General features: G+C 38.3%; 1 protein-coding gene across 5 annotated transcripts in view; it reads right to left on the minus strand.

Moving 5' to 3' along the window:
• Positions 1–15,002, minus strand: part of HEPH (hephaestin) — a 156,853-nt gene that overhangs the window by 104,101 nt on the left and 37,750 nt on the right. Inside the window, exons 1-5 of one of the 5 annotated variants that reach the window (XM_043896304.1) lie at positions 11,694–11,750; positions 4,102–4,307; positions 2,180–2,424; positions 1,075–1,287; positions 204–386 (exon numbers count right to left, since the gene is read on the minus strand). In XM_043896304.1, coding sequence (XP_043752239.1) covers positions 204–386; positions 1,075–1,287; positions 2,180–2,424; positions 4,102–4,268 — 808 coding nt within the window. In that variant the 5' untranslated portion in view covers positions 4,269–4,307; positions 11,694–11,750. Of the gene's footprint in view, positions 1–203; positions 387–1,074; positions 1,288–2,179; positions 2,425–4,101; positions 4,308–10,089; positions 10,315–11,693; positions 11,751–15,002 lie in introns of those variants that run through there. The other 4 variants (XM_043896301.1, XM_043896300.1, XM_043896303.1 and 1 more) reach the window with 4 other exon arrangements.

The raw sequence follows: 15,002 nt of genomic DNA on the forward strand, positions 1-15,002 counted from the left end.
TTTTAGCTGTGCCATTTATTTTCTGTGTAATCCTAGAGCCTTGGTTTACTCATGAGTGAAACAGGGAAAAGCCACCTACTACCCATGGTCCTCTTGAGGATTAAAAAGAACCAGGTATGTGAAAACATTCACCAAATACTAGACCCAGTGGAGAACCTCAATCAGTGTTCACTGTTATATGTGGCCAATTACTCCCAGCTCACCGTGCATCCTATTGCTCTCCTGGAAGTCCTCATCTTCTTTGTCCACTGAGGCAGGGTCTGAGCAGTAAGTGGCAATGTTCTCATTGATATGCCAGCTAAGGTTCTCATCTATCACACTAAAAAGAAGGAAGAAATCATTGTCCACATCCTGCCGCCGAGGAGGGAAGCTCCCATCCAGGGTTCCTATTGAAAGTAATAAAAGAGCCTTTAAGAACCTTCTTTCTTTAGCAACAGTAAGCTGCAAGGGGTACTCACAAGTAAGAATAGAAAGAATGGAGCCTTAAGAGTCCATCAGCAACAGAAAAGTAGATAGAACATTCTGCTGCTAATTTCTATTTCCAAATTCCTTAGATAAAGTCACCAATTCAGTTGAGCCTAGGACTTGAAGGTGAATCACATAGAATCTAGAATAATTCCCTCCCACCATCCCTGCCTATGTCTTCAACTCAGGGCCTTAGCCTGACCACAACACACAGGTCTTCAGGACTGACTATACCTTAAACATACCACATTTCCAACCAAACTTACAATCCTCCCCAAATTCTGATGGCTACACTTTCAATCCTATCCAAAAAAACTATTAGTACACATTTATTCATATGTAACTTGATTTTCAGCATTACTAATTTGAGGGTTTTTTTTAATGAAATAAGAAAAAAAAGTAGCAAAGTGTTTTTAAGAATTTTTTTTAAATAATTAAATAGAAAAAAATAGTGAAAAGAGATTTTGGCAGAGTTTATTCCTGCTAATAAATGGGGGTGTTAAAATAATGATTTCCAGGCTGTTGCTCAATATGTAGGTGATTCAAATATATCACAGCTCCCTCTAGATATCCCAAATTGTATCTTCAGCTCACACTTGGGGCTTATACCTCTTTTACAGGTTATAAGGGGTCCAATGAGACCAGTAGCAATATCTCGTGGAGCATCTACATGAGAATGGTAGACCCAGGTGAGGCATGCTGGGTCAGCATCAGTGGGTGCATGGCCTTCTGGAATGGTCCAGTTGTAGATGTGGCTGCCTCCTGGGGGTACAGAATCATCAGCTTTCAGCCAACCAGAGGAACCATCTGGATACAAGGAACCTAAAAAATGAAATCACACATGCTCAGTCCCAGGGTGAGAGAGACCTAGCAGATAGAGAAATCAGGAGAGTGCTGACATATGAGATATCTAGTTTCAGTTTTGTGGAAGGTAGAGTTCTAAAGTTCAGCACAGTGTTCCTCACAACCTGAGGAAGGCCAGATTCAGGTAATATCTAGTCAAGAACTCTAGACTTCAAATCAACAGCAGGTTAAAAAGGTAGCAGCCCTTGGGGAAGGAGATATGGCCATTTAAAGTACTATACAGCTTAACCTAGTAATGCTCCAGTGCAAAGCCAATGACATGAAGGCAAGAGAGAGTAAACATTCCCTTCCTCTGAGCACTCACTTTGGAAAACAAAAAGCAGACAACCATAGAATTTCAGTCTGAAGGCAGCTCAATTATCAACTGGTCTACTTATGAAAGATCAAGGTCCTAACAATCAAGTTAGGACCTTCTGACTTCTCTATTCCTTACTCATTGGTGTGTCAGTATTATAAACTGTTGGGCCTGGGATAGTGGGAGCTACGGATGAGTAAACCAATCTTTCTCTTAAGAAGAAAATTCACAGAACACTCCTCTATTTCCAAAACAGTCAAATATTTTATGGGAATTCCATTCAAGCAATTTTTTGTGATAAAAGGTAAATTGAATCTCTACATTTTTAATGAACAATTGAGGTTTAGAGAGGGGCAGTGACTTGCCCAAAGTTACACAGTGTATGAATAGCAGAGCTGATAATGGTACCCATATTTTCTCTGGGAAAAGTAACTGCCACCTCAGTTCAAAAAAGAAGACTATCTTTATTCCCAGCTTCTCTCTCTCTCTCAGAAGACAGTAAAGAAAAAGGGATGTTTGTTGCAGGTAGGAGAAAGAAAAGATGGGATATTTTACCTTCTGAATCCTTTTCATAGAAAACACCATGGGGATGGATGGTATAGGGACGAGTGGCAAAATTCTTCAAGTGGATAAGGATGACATCTCCCACCTCAGCCCTCAACACTGGCCCTAGGAAGCCCAACCAGGCTGGCTGAACTATTTCATCCATGTATGAGCCATCCTTGTATTCCTTGTAGATGGTCTTCTTGTAGCTGTTCCCTATTCGGTTCTTGTCAGACTTCAAGAAGCTAGCAGCTACTCTGGGAAGGAAGGAAAGAGAGACTCACATTTTTGCCTTTCTTCTAGAGGAGACTGACCAAAAAGTGACCATTTTTGTTTAGGGCAAAATAAGAAGAAATGGGATTGTACTGATCAAAATATGAAAGCCTTGGGCTAGGATTTGATTGTTAGACAATGAGAAGTATTAACTTAAAGCCTATGAATTTGCCGATATGCACTTTTAACCTATAAAATGGGCTCCTCGGGTGGGATAGTGGTAAAGATCCCACCTGCCAATACAGGAGACATAAGAGATGTGGGTTTGATCTGGGGTTGAGAAGATCCCCTTTAGGAGAGCATGGTAACACACTCCAGTATTCTTGTCTGGAGAATCCCATGGACAGAGGAGCCTGGCAATTTATAATCCATGGAGTCGTAAAGAGTCATACATGACTGAAGCAACTTACCACTCATGCACACAACCTATAAAATAGGCAGATTCACTCACTATGGCCTAATATATAGTAGTGGGGAGGCAACCAACTATGAACTGACCCTTTTTAAGTGCTCAACTTCCTATCCAGTTGGCTTGACTTAGTGTTGTCCTGCTATATATATGGGAAGTCTTACAGCATAATTGTTAAGATCACAAACTCTGGAGCCGGGAAGTTTCAATTAAATGCCAATATTGCCATTTCCCCTGGAGAAGGGCAAGGCAACCCACTCCTGTATTCTTGCCTGGAGAATCCCCATGGACAGAGGAGCCTGGTGGGCTATAGTCCATAGGATCACAAAGAGTCGGACACGACTGAAGTGACTTAGTATGCATGCATTGCCATTTCCAAATCCAATTCTTCAACTCTGAGATGTTACAGTCAACTTTGGAAAACTCTGATGGTTTGGAAAGACAACATGATTCATGATCACAAAAGATTTTTTAATACACTTTTTTTTTCAGCTGATATTTGTGGAATGCGTGCAGAGCTCTAAGATCAAGAAAGTTTATTCCTGTAGGATCTGTGAGAGGCTATGGTGAGAGGAGTACCGACTTTGTATCCACATTACCCAGGTTCAAATCCTAACTTTTCCATTTACTGTTGGACTTGGGAAAGTCATCTGATCTCCCTGAGCCTCAGTTTTTTCATCTATAAGATGAGAATATTCATATTCATCTCCTAGTTTCTATAAGAATTAAGTGAGACAAAGTATATAAATTTCTAATATGGTGCCTGTCACAAAGCGTTATATAAGTGATAGCTATTACTGTTCTTTCCTTGATTCTAAGGCTGATCTTATTTTTTCACATTTTCACATATCTTAAATCAGTACAGTTCCATTGAACAATTTGCAGCATACATACACCACACACATCTTACAAACACTGTATATATTTCATGTTTCTTTCCTGCTTAAAAGCTAAACACCTATTATTAAAACAGCATTGTGGATATCACCTTAGAATCAAGGCAATATGGAATGACCTTTAAGACCCTAAAAATGCTGAGGCATCTCAGTGTGGAAAAGCAGACTCCATATGACATGCTGGCTCCTGAGTCAATTAGTTGTTTCTCAGGAAATGCACCACTGGGATTATGGCCCAGAGAGATCTGGAGCTGACTGCATCCACACCCTGGGAAAAGGTCCTAAAGAGCTACCTACTGGCCTCAAGGGTGCCCCTCCTTAACTCCATCTCTAATTCCACAAGAGAGTAAACCTACATGTCACTTTCCAAAGGCTGGTTCGTGATGATATTCCTTCCCTTAGGAGCATAGTTCCACTGCACATCCTGGATCCCCAGGTAGTAGACTCTAGTAGTCCCATCAGTCAGCTGGGGCCACAGAGGTTGCATGAACAGCAGAGCCCACAGGAGATGGCCTGACTCCATGGCCCACGTTACTCTGGGAAACAGGCAAATGAATAACTTCTGGTAAGGAAGAAAGAGAACAAAGGGATTTTGAATGTGTCTGAAAAAGTAAAGAGGCAAGATCTAGACTGAGTGACTGAGAACATAAAAACTGACTAGCCTAGAATCTCTGCCTTACCTGATTCCTTTCAACAAGTGTTCAAGGAACTCTACACATTGAACTTTGGAGGGTAAAGTTAAAAAGTCACTTGTACTGACTGTTTTGTGGTATCAGTTTCTTCAGACGAGAAATATGAGTTCATTTTCTTCAGCAGTGTAGAAAGAAGAGTATACTCTGGCCCTCAAATTAGGAAACAAGCATCAGTAGACTAACTGAGTCACTGTTACTCACTCAGTACCCAAGTGAAGTCACTAATTATCCTCGTGTCTCTATTTTCATCATTATCACTTTCCATCCCCTATAAACTGTGTTTAAAAACAAATGAGAATTCAGCAAAAATCATTTGCTATAATGTCCACAGATGCAAACTGGAAATAGTCAACATGCCCATAACACTATAATGGATGAGTAAATTGTATTTTATTCATATAATGAAATTCTGTATAGCAATAGTAATGAGCAAACTAACACTGTACATGAAAACATAGATGCCTCTCACAAATATAATGTTACAGAAAGAAACCAGACACAAAAGTACATATTGTATGATTTCATTTATGTAAAGTACAAAATAGGCAAAGCTAATCTATGCTGTTAGAAGCTAAGATAATGTTTGCCTTTGAGGTAGGGATCACTGGCTGGTAGGGAAGAAAACGAAGGCTTTTAGGTAATGTTCTGTTTCTCAGTTTAACTACTGATTACATGGATGTGTTCAGTCTATGAAAATACACAGCTGTGAACTTAGCACAGTTATCAGAAGAAATGTTCTTTGCTGGTTCTTTGCTATGCACAAATCCATTTCATGTGTCCGATAGACTCAAAGTTAGAACTAAGCCTCTAGTCTCTCATTCTGATACATCAACAAGGCAGTTAGACTTCTTGGGGCTGATATGAAGCACTCAGTCATGCCATACACAGCTACAGTCAATCCAAGAAACACAAACAACATAACATATACACAAGTATACATACACTTGCATATACACAGACACAGGAAGTCTTATCTAAAAGCAAAGACACACACACTTGCATCCACATTAGTTCCACAGTGTCACATAGAGCCTTAGTCACTGTCATAATAATATTAATAATAATAATAACCTATAATGGAAAAAATCTGAAAAAAGAATATATATATTTCTGAATCACTTTGGTATATACCAGAAATTAACACAATATTGAAAATCAACTATACTTCAACTTAAAAATAATAACAGTCAATATTTATAATGTGTGTATATGTCAGACATTGTTCAAAATGTTTTACAGATTAAATTGTTCAATCCTCACAACAGTACTATGAAGCAAATATCTTTATTATCCCCATATTATTAGAAAGAGGAACTATAAAACAGAGACATGAGGTAATTTGTCAAAGTCCCCATAGTTAACAATCTAGAGTTGGCTTGTGTGGTAAAGGGAGTATGGGTTCAGTGTTTATGTTTTTCTTTTTTTGAAGTATAAGTGATTGACAATATTATATTAGTTTCATGTTAATTACCATGCTATACTACTTTTCACAAAATATATTTGCACATGCACAAGGAACATTTGCAGACATATCTTGCTTTATTATGTTTTACTTCAATTCACTTCACAGACATTATGTTTTTTACAAACTGAAGGTTTGTGGCAGTTCTGCATTGTCAGGTGATGTTTAGCACTTTTTAGCAATAATATTTTAAAATTTATATATGTACATTTTAAAGACATAATGCTATTATACACTTAATTGACTACAGTATGGCATAAACATAACTTTTATATGCACTAGAAAACAAAAAAAAAAGTGTGAAGATTTATTACAACATGAACTTTACTGCAGACGTCTGGAACTGAACCTGCAATATCTCCAAGGTATGCTTGTATGTGTTTATAGATATTGTCATATCTGAGAATACCCCATATACTCTGAAATAAGCAGTCATATGTAGTTATGATCACCTCCAGAGAGAGACATATATATTTATATAGGCAAAGATACATCTAATGAGTATCATTCACGATGGTGATAATAATGATGGTAACTATCATTCATGGAGGAATTACTATACAGCAAACATGATGCTCAGTTTTTACATAAATTATTTCACTAAATCCTCAACCTAACCACATGATATCAGGGACTTTAGTTGAAAACAGAAAGTAAAAAATATGCACAGACTCGCATGTGGATAGGAAATGCCCAAATATTTACCCTGATTGATAGATAGAACTATGGACCTCTCTAAAAATTCTCAAACCCTTCCACACAAAGCAGTGGCCCAAGTGTGTAACCCCCATTTTCATATGACATTTGGAAGAAGCCCTTGATATGGGGGAGAACTTATCTTGCCTGGAAAATCCCATGGACAGAGGAGCCTGGCAGAACATGGTCCATGGGGTTGCAGGGAGTCGGACACAACTGAAATGACTAAGCACGCTGCCTTAGATTCTTCTAAAACGTGGCTTTCCTGCTAACCAATTGTGTAGACTTGGGTAATACTTAGGCACTCTGAACTTGTTTTCTTATCTATAAAATATATCTAATACTATAAGCTTTGGAGAAGTAAATTAGAAAACTTACATGAAAAGGCCCCAGGACAATTAGTGTTTAGAATATAACAAACTATAACTGTTGGTTTCCTTCCTCTTCCTTCTCTATCCTGGCAACAGTTTGTTAATTTATCTTTACTGTCTCCCACACATCATATATTTCAACTCTAAGGGTTAACTTAAATCTTATCTACTCCATAAGGCCCCCTGTAGCCTCTTCATATCACTGTCCTTTGAAGAACTACTTACTATCAATAGCGTAAAATCGCATGAAGTCAGACTTTGTATTATTATTACTTTTGTCTCATAAGCTGCCTCATGAACTGTTTTTATTTAACAGTTTGGACTATAAATTCCTTGAGAGTGGACGTAGTATCTTAGAAGTCTTTGTGTATCTATTGAAAGATACCTTGATGGGAGCCCTGCAGATAAATTTTACATTGAGGACACAGGCTTTGGAATCAGACTACCTAAACAAACCCTGGCTTCACTTTCCCTAGCTGTGTGACTTGATAAACTGCTTCACTTCTCTGGCCCTTGTGTTTTCATCTTTGAAATGGAATTAATATCATTTACTACTTTTCAGGGTAGTTGTTAGGATTAAATGAAATAAGATCTATAAGTGAATAGAACACAAATAAATATTTAAGTCCACCAGTAAAAGACCAAAGGCATTAGTGGCTATGATTATTACAGATAAGGAAATAGGTTTAGAAATGAAAATTTCCAGGCTTACAAAGCTTTAACATTTTATGAATATCCATAACACAAACACATTCATAAGTTCCTATATACAATAGCACATTGTAAGCATACAGGCACATGTATATGGCTGAGATTAGTTTCTTTGGAAGCACAATTATATAATGAAAAGAACTAGAACTTTTGAATCAGATAAACTCAGGTTTGAGTATTATTTTCAAATGTGTTTGAAAGAAATAGCATAGGGACTTAGTAGGTATTTGATAAATATAAGTTCTCATTTCCTCTAATCACTAACTTCCTATTTTATTCCCAAAGATGCATTTGTTGTTGCTATTACTATTGTTGTTTTTAAATTAGGCTTATTATTATAAAACAAAAGAAAGAGAGAACCCATAACATTATTTTAGAATCATTTGGATATTTCATAGTAAAATTGAAAGACTCTAGACTCAGAAAAAATATATTCTAATTCTGGAATCATCATTTACTAGTTGTATAACATGGAACATGTCACTTAGTTTCTTGAACCTGAGTTTTCTCATCTCTTAAATGGAGATAATCTCTGGCTTGGCCTCATGATTAGTTTGCTATGAAAATCAAATGAGATGAAGGATTTGAAAGCCCTACATAAATTATTCATTTGGAGAGGGCTACTTTTTTTATCAGCTGAGCCCACAGGAGGAGATCTTATAGAAAGGCCAGACTGAGGAGGAAAAATAAAAGGGAAAGGTAAAAGGGGAAAGGGGAAATGAAATAATATGAGGAAGAATCCTGGAAGAAAGTAAAAAAGGAGGACAGAAGGAAGGGGAGGGAGAGAGCTCAAAGGAGGGGAGGGAGAGAAAGAAAGAATTTCTGGGATACTTTGAATTAGACATAATTTAGTTAATATACACTGAGACTAGACAAACCTTACTTTCCTGTCATCCCAATGTTACCTGGGCCTGGTCCCCTTTATCCACAATTTGCATCACTGTTTTTCCTAGAATTTGCAAGTTGTTCCTTTAATGTGATAATGCTCTTTTCTCTCTGAGTTGGAGTAGACCGGCCTGGACAAGCTTATCCTGGACAAAGGATCACTCAACTGAACTCAGAACTGCTGAGCTATCCTTGAGGTCTTGTCTCCAATTTCAGCAGTCTTACTAATAGAACCCTCTATCAAGATTGACCTTTTGGTCTTCCACTTTCTTAATGTTTTTGTGGCTTTTTCTTCACCTTGTGACTCAAAATAGAGGATTTTCTCACCTTTAGGTGGTATGGGATTTTTTTTTTTTTTTACTAGAAGGGAAAATCAAGAGAGTGTTGAGAGCCTCAAAAGATTCCATGTAGCACAAGTACAATTTATATTATTTTTAATCATTATCATTGTATTCTACTGTGTCAGAAGTGGGGAAATTGAGGCCCAGAGGGAGAGACTCATTTGAAGTCCCAAGAGCTAGTACTAGAACTTAAGATCTTTTAGCCTGACAATCAAGTATATCATCACTGTGCTTTTCCTAGGACAATATGATTTCACTACATATGTGCACTTATATTAGTTTTTTTTTTAATTTCCTCATACCCTAGTTGTGGTATAATAGAAAATATACTGATATGAAACTATAAGACCTAGGTTGAAATTCTTTCTTGCCTATAATAGCTATGTACCTTTCAACAAGTCAATTTCACCTATTTTGCCACAGTTTTCTCATCCAAAATTGTGGATAATATTTCACAAGATTGTTTTGAGGATCAAACAAAATAATGGATGTATGAGCCCCTTTCAAAGGGCTTAGAATACAATAAATGATTAATAAAAGTCTAGATGCATTAATGGATTCATACATCCATAAAAACTTCTAGATACTATACTTTTTAAACCCCTTAACATGACATAGAAAACGGAGACCAGAGAGATAAAGGGGTTTGCTTAGAGCCAAGCAGTCAGTTACTGGCAAGGCCAGAATTTGAACCCATATTTTCTAAAACATTTCTTCTACTTAGGCACTAAGTGTGAGAAACAATTTAGATTTTAAGCTGATAGGTTAGTTCAGCTATCATTTATTGCCTTGCTCTGTGCCAATCTGGATCTCAAAGTATGAAAGTAAGTGTTTTTTTTTTTTTTTTTTAAGTGTTCCATCACCTCAATAAACCCCACAAACTGAGACCAAGAAATGAGCATACTCTTTTAACAGGAAAATTAACTACTCTCTACAACTCCAGGATCATCTCTGAAACATCTGAGCCAGTGTGTCCCTGGCCATTTTGATGAGAGGAACAAAGAGAGCATATTTTACACTTTAACTTCCCTGCACATTCAGCCGTGCTTCCTTCTTCTCAGCCACTGACTTTCTCTCCCTGTGGGCCCAGAATTTCTATAAACCAAGCTGAATAAAAGTTTTTGTTTTTTGTTTTTTGTTTCAAAGAAAAGGAGGTAGGGTTTAGAACGGGGCGGGGGAAGCTTACCTTTGCTGGAGAAAACCCTTCCATATTCATGTCAGCGGCCTACTGAGGCTAAACTGCAGACCCCAGCATGAGTCTGCCAGCCCTGCTCAGTTAGTATCCTGGGTTACAAGGCATTTCTCATAAAAAAAGTCCAGGGCTCCAATTGGCTGGTGTTACTGGGGAGGAGTGAATGGAGGCTGGGGCAGTTCTGGGTGCCCTCTTTTCCAGAAACTAATCTACTGGAATGTCTCTTTCCGGATCTGGTTTGGTACAAAACCCGGTATGGTTCTTTAACCATATCCGGGTGTTTTTCAAATCCCGGTTAGGATCTCTGGAGGAATTACAAGAGGGTGGGTTGCAATTCTGTTATCTCAGCTTGCTGGTTGCTCTTTGCTGAGAGGGAGGAGGAAATGCACTGTCAGTGAAGCTAATGAAAGCTCATAGAAAGATTCCAATACCCCCCTTTAAGAAATAGAACCCACTGCAAGGGTTATGCGATGTGAGAAGAGCCCCCATCCCCAACACTTTCTCTTGTTGTGAAGCACAGTTATCAGTCCTGCTATTATTCTGAGGCCATGGTTGCTTAGTAATAGAGAAAAATAAAACTGGTAATAAAACAAAGAGCTTTCTACATGCTAGTCCCTATGTTAACCACTTTACATACATTCTCATTTAAGTTTCACAATTATTCTGTGAAACAAATATGCTAACTCATATTTTACAACTGAAGAAAAGCAGACTCTGAGAGGGAAAGTAACCATTCAAAGTCACACCGTTAATAAGAGGGGGGAATTGAACTAGGTCTGTCTAATCTCTTAGTCACCACACTACCACACTCTGCTACTTAAGGGAGAAACCCAGAAAGCCCTTTTGCAACAAGGGAAGTGACTTCATGATTATTGAATGTCTGCTGTCTACCAGTCACTGCTAGATTTAAAAAAAAAAAAAAAATGAACATTAACTCTGCGACTGCCATTTTTAGTAGCTCCTTGAGTGAACTCCCAGGGTCATATTACTCATATTTTTCATTGTGGAGACCGGATGCAGCTAGTAGATAGCTTGGATTAACATAGACCAGCACTCTAAAACCTAAGAAGACCCAGAAGAATTGGAAACATTAAATTTTTTTAAATGGAACTAAAAAATATCTAAATGGGTCCCAAAATCTCTGAGTGAAGCTGGAGTCTGAATTTTTTTAAAAAAACAAAGGCCATCTTTGTTCTTGCTACAGAAGAGAGGGTAGTGAAAAATCACTAGCCTGAGTCAAGTGACCCAGGTTCCTTCCCTGGCTTGCTCTTGAAGTAATCAGCTATGTGGCCTTGGTATAGGACTTTCTCTTCTTTGGGCCTAAGTCTTTCCATTTGTACACTGAGGGCCTTAAACTAGATATAGACCCTCTCAGCCTTATAAATTTACATATCTAGGATTACATGAATAAACCACATTCTTGATATTAAGAGTAGAAGAAAAAGAAGTTTTAATCATGCGAAGTGTAAGAAAAGAGTGGGTGCAGAGTAATTTGTGGAGAACCCCATGTCTCTTTGGGAAGGACTACATCTACCCATCAGAATCAGTTATAGGAAGGAAACAGGTATGATGGCAGTTCCACCATCTAGTATCCTTACTTGTGATGAGTTGATCTTGGCTAGGAGCAGGTGCTGTTCCCCAGGCAGTCTTGACACATTATTTTTTCTCTTTCGAACTTAAAGTATCTGGAGCAGGGTCCAGGAGGAGGAGTTTCAAAGACTGAGGCAGTGGGGCAAAGTCTGGGTCATAAAACACTGGAGGTGCTTAAAGGTGCCTATACCCTTAGGAGCTGCCCCTACAGACTGCACCTCAGGCTAAGCTAAGTAGAAGCACTAGTAGGGAGAAGGGAGGAACCACCATTTATTCAGCTCCTTTAGAAATGATCAAGGGAGACAGGTGCTCGGGCCAGGTACACTGGGAGGACCCAGGGGAATCGGGTGAGGGGGGGAGGTGGGAGGGGGGGATCGGGATGGGGAATACATGTAACTCCATGGCTGATTCATGTCAATGTGTGACAAAACCCACTGCAATGTTGCGAAGTAATTAGCCTCCAACTAATAAAAATAATTGAAAAAAAAATATTTAGAATAAAAAAAAGAAAAGAAATGATCAAGGGAAGGTGGATCAGGTAACAGCAGCCCCTAGGACTATCTGCCTCTTCCCCCATTTAGCACAAATGTGGACCTTGAAGCTGGAGATGGGAAGGTGGAGATCAAACCCATTAAGCTGGGATCCAAGTCCAGGCTTTAAGGCATTTATGAGAGGGAGGGGTAAGGATAAGGCATGTGTTCTGACTCACAAATGATAACAATAAACAGATCTTAGAGATATGCTTGAGTCAACACAGTGAAGGCTGCAGGAAGCCAGCTAAGCCAGATTTCTGAGCCTATATTATTCATTCAGCAGTTCACTGAAAGGGCACCCAGTACCAACGTATGCAAATCCTGGGCATATTTTTAGTGCCTTTCCTCAAGGATCATCTTAAAAGGTTTAAGTTGGCACCTATAGACCAGGAATTGGTAAACTATTTCAGTAAAACTCTAGTTTGTAAATAATTTATGTGCAAAACATATAATCACTTTCTCTCGTAACTATTAAAACAGGCCATTATAGTACATTGGGTATATCTATATACCAATAAAAGCTAATTTACAAAAACAAGCAGCAGACCAAATTTGGCCCATGAATTGCAGTTTGAAATCCCTGCAATATACACATTTACAATATGAAAACATTATTAAGAGTGTAGAAACTAGATTTAAATCCCAATTCCGATACTTTCTGATTCTGTAACCTTGAAAAAATCATCTAAGTCTTCTAAACTTCAGTTTTGTGTTTCCAAAATGGAGATAATAGCATCTATTTCATAGGGTTGTTATAATGACTGAAATAAAAACTTCAGTTTAGTTCAAGTTCAGTAGCTCAGTTGTGTCTGACTTTTTGTGATCCCATGGACTGCAGCACGCCAGAGTTCCCTGTCCATCGTCAATTCCCAGACTTGCTCAAACTCATGTCCATCGAGCCAGTGCCATCCAACCATCAGATCCTCTGTCATCTCCTTCTCCTTCTGCTTTCAATCTTTCCCAACATCAGGGTCTTTTCCAATGAGTCAGTTCTTCGCATCAGGTGGCCAAAGTATTGGAGCTTCAGCTTCAGCCTCAGTCCCTCCAATGAATATTCAGAAGTGATTTCCTTTAGGATTGACTGGTTTGATCTTTTGCAGTCCAAGGGACTCTCATGAGTCTCCTCCAACACCACAAATTAAAAGCACCAATTCCTTGGTGCTCACCTTTCTTTATGGTCCACCTCTCACATCTATGCATGACCACTGGAAAAACTATAGCTTTGACTAGACAGAACTTTGTCAGCAAAGTGATGTCTCTGCTTTTTATTATACGGTCTAGGTTTGTCATAGCTTTTCTTCTGAGGACCAAAGGTCTTAATTTCATGGCTGCAGTCACCATCTGCAGTGATTTTTGAGCCCAAGAAAAGAAAGTCTGTCACTGTTTCCATTGTTTCCCCATCTATTTGCCATGAAGTGATGAGACCAGAGACCATGATCTTTATTGTTTGAATGGTGAGTTTTAAGCCAGCTTTTTCAGTCTTCTCTTTCACTTTCATCAAGAGGCTCTTTAGTTCATCTTTGCTTGCTGTCATAAGGGGGGAAATATTTGAGGTTATTGGTATTTCTCCCCACAGTCTTGATTCCAGCTTGCACTTCATCCAATCCAGCATTTCATATAATGTATGCTGCATGTATGTTAAATAAGCAGAATGACAATATACATCCTTGATGTACTCCTTTCCCAATTTGGAACCAGTCCGTTATTCCACCTCCAGTTCTAACTGTTGTTTCTTGACCAGCATACAGATTTCTCAGGAGGCAAGCAAGGTGGTCTGGTATTTCCATCTCTTGAAGAAATTTCAACAGTTTGTCATGATCCACACAGTCAAAGGCTCTATTGTAGTCAATGAAGCAGAATAGATATTTTTCTGGAACTCTCTTGTTGCTTTTTTGAAGATCCAGCAGATGTTGGCAATTTTATGTCTGGTTCATCTGCCTCTCTTAAATTCAGCTTGAACATCTGGAATTTCTGTTGAAGCCTAGCTTAGAGCATTTTGCACATTACTTTCCTAGCATGTGAGATGAGTGCAATTGTGAGCAGTTTGAACATTCTTTGGCCTTGTCTTTCTTTGGGATGGGAATGAAAAATCACTCTCACTATTCACATCCATTTCATTGACAAATGTTGACACATTTATATCATAAGTATCTTTTGAATTCACCCACTTTTCTCCATCTCAGCTGCCATACCCTTCATCTGAACTGTCTTCATCTCTTAAGTGGATCAGTGTAATAATCTCCACATTGTTCTTTTTTAATAAAATATTTTATTTTTATGGGAATATAGCATATAGGTTATTAAAAAAATAGTGAATATAATTCCCCATGATATATAGCAAATTATCTATTTTATATGTTCTAGTATGTATCTCTTAATCCCATACTCTTAATTTATTCCCCTCCCTCTTTTCTCCCTTGGTAATCATATGTGTGTTTTCTGTCCATGAATCTGTTTCTATTTTTTTTTTTTAACTTTGCTTTGTATTGGAGTAGAGGCAATGAACAATGCTGTGACAGTTTCAGGTGAACAGCAAAGGGACTTAATCATACATATACATGTATCCATTCTCCCCCAAACTTCCCTCCCATCCAGGCTACCACATAACATGGAGCAGAGTTCCATGTGCTATACAGTAAGTTCTTGTTCATTATCCATTTTAAATATAGCAGTGTGTACATATCCATCCTAAACTCCCTGACTATGCCTTCCTCCCATTTTTCTCTCTGTGGCAACTATAAGTTCATTCTCTGAGACTGTTTCTGTTTTATAAATAAGTTCATT

The sequence above is a fragment of the Cervus elaphus genome, chromosome X (assembly GCF_910594005.1).
Source record: "Cervus elaphus chromosome X, mCerEla1.1, whole genome shotgun sequence".
Classification (NCBI taxonomy): domain Eukaryota; kingdom Metazoa; phylum Chordata; class Mammalia; order Artiodactyla; family Cervidae; genus Cervus; species Cervus elaphus.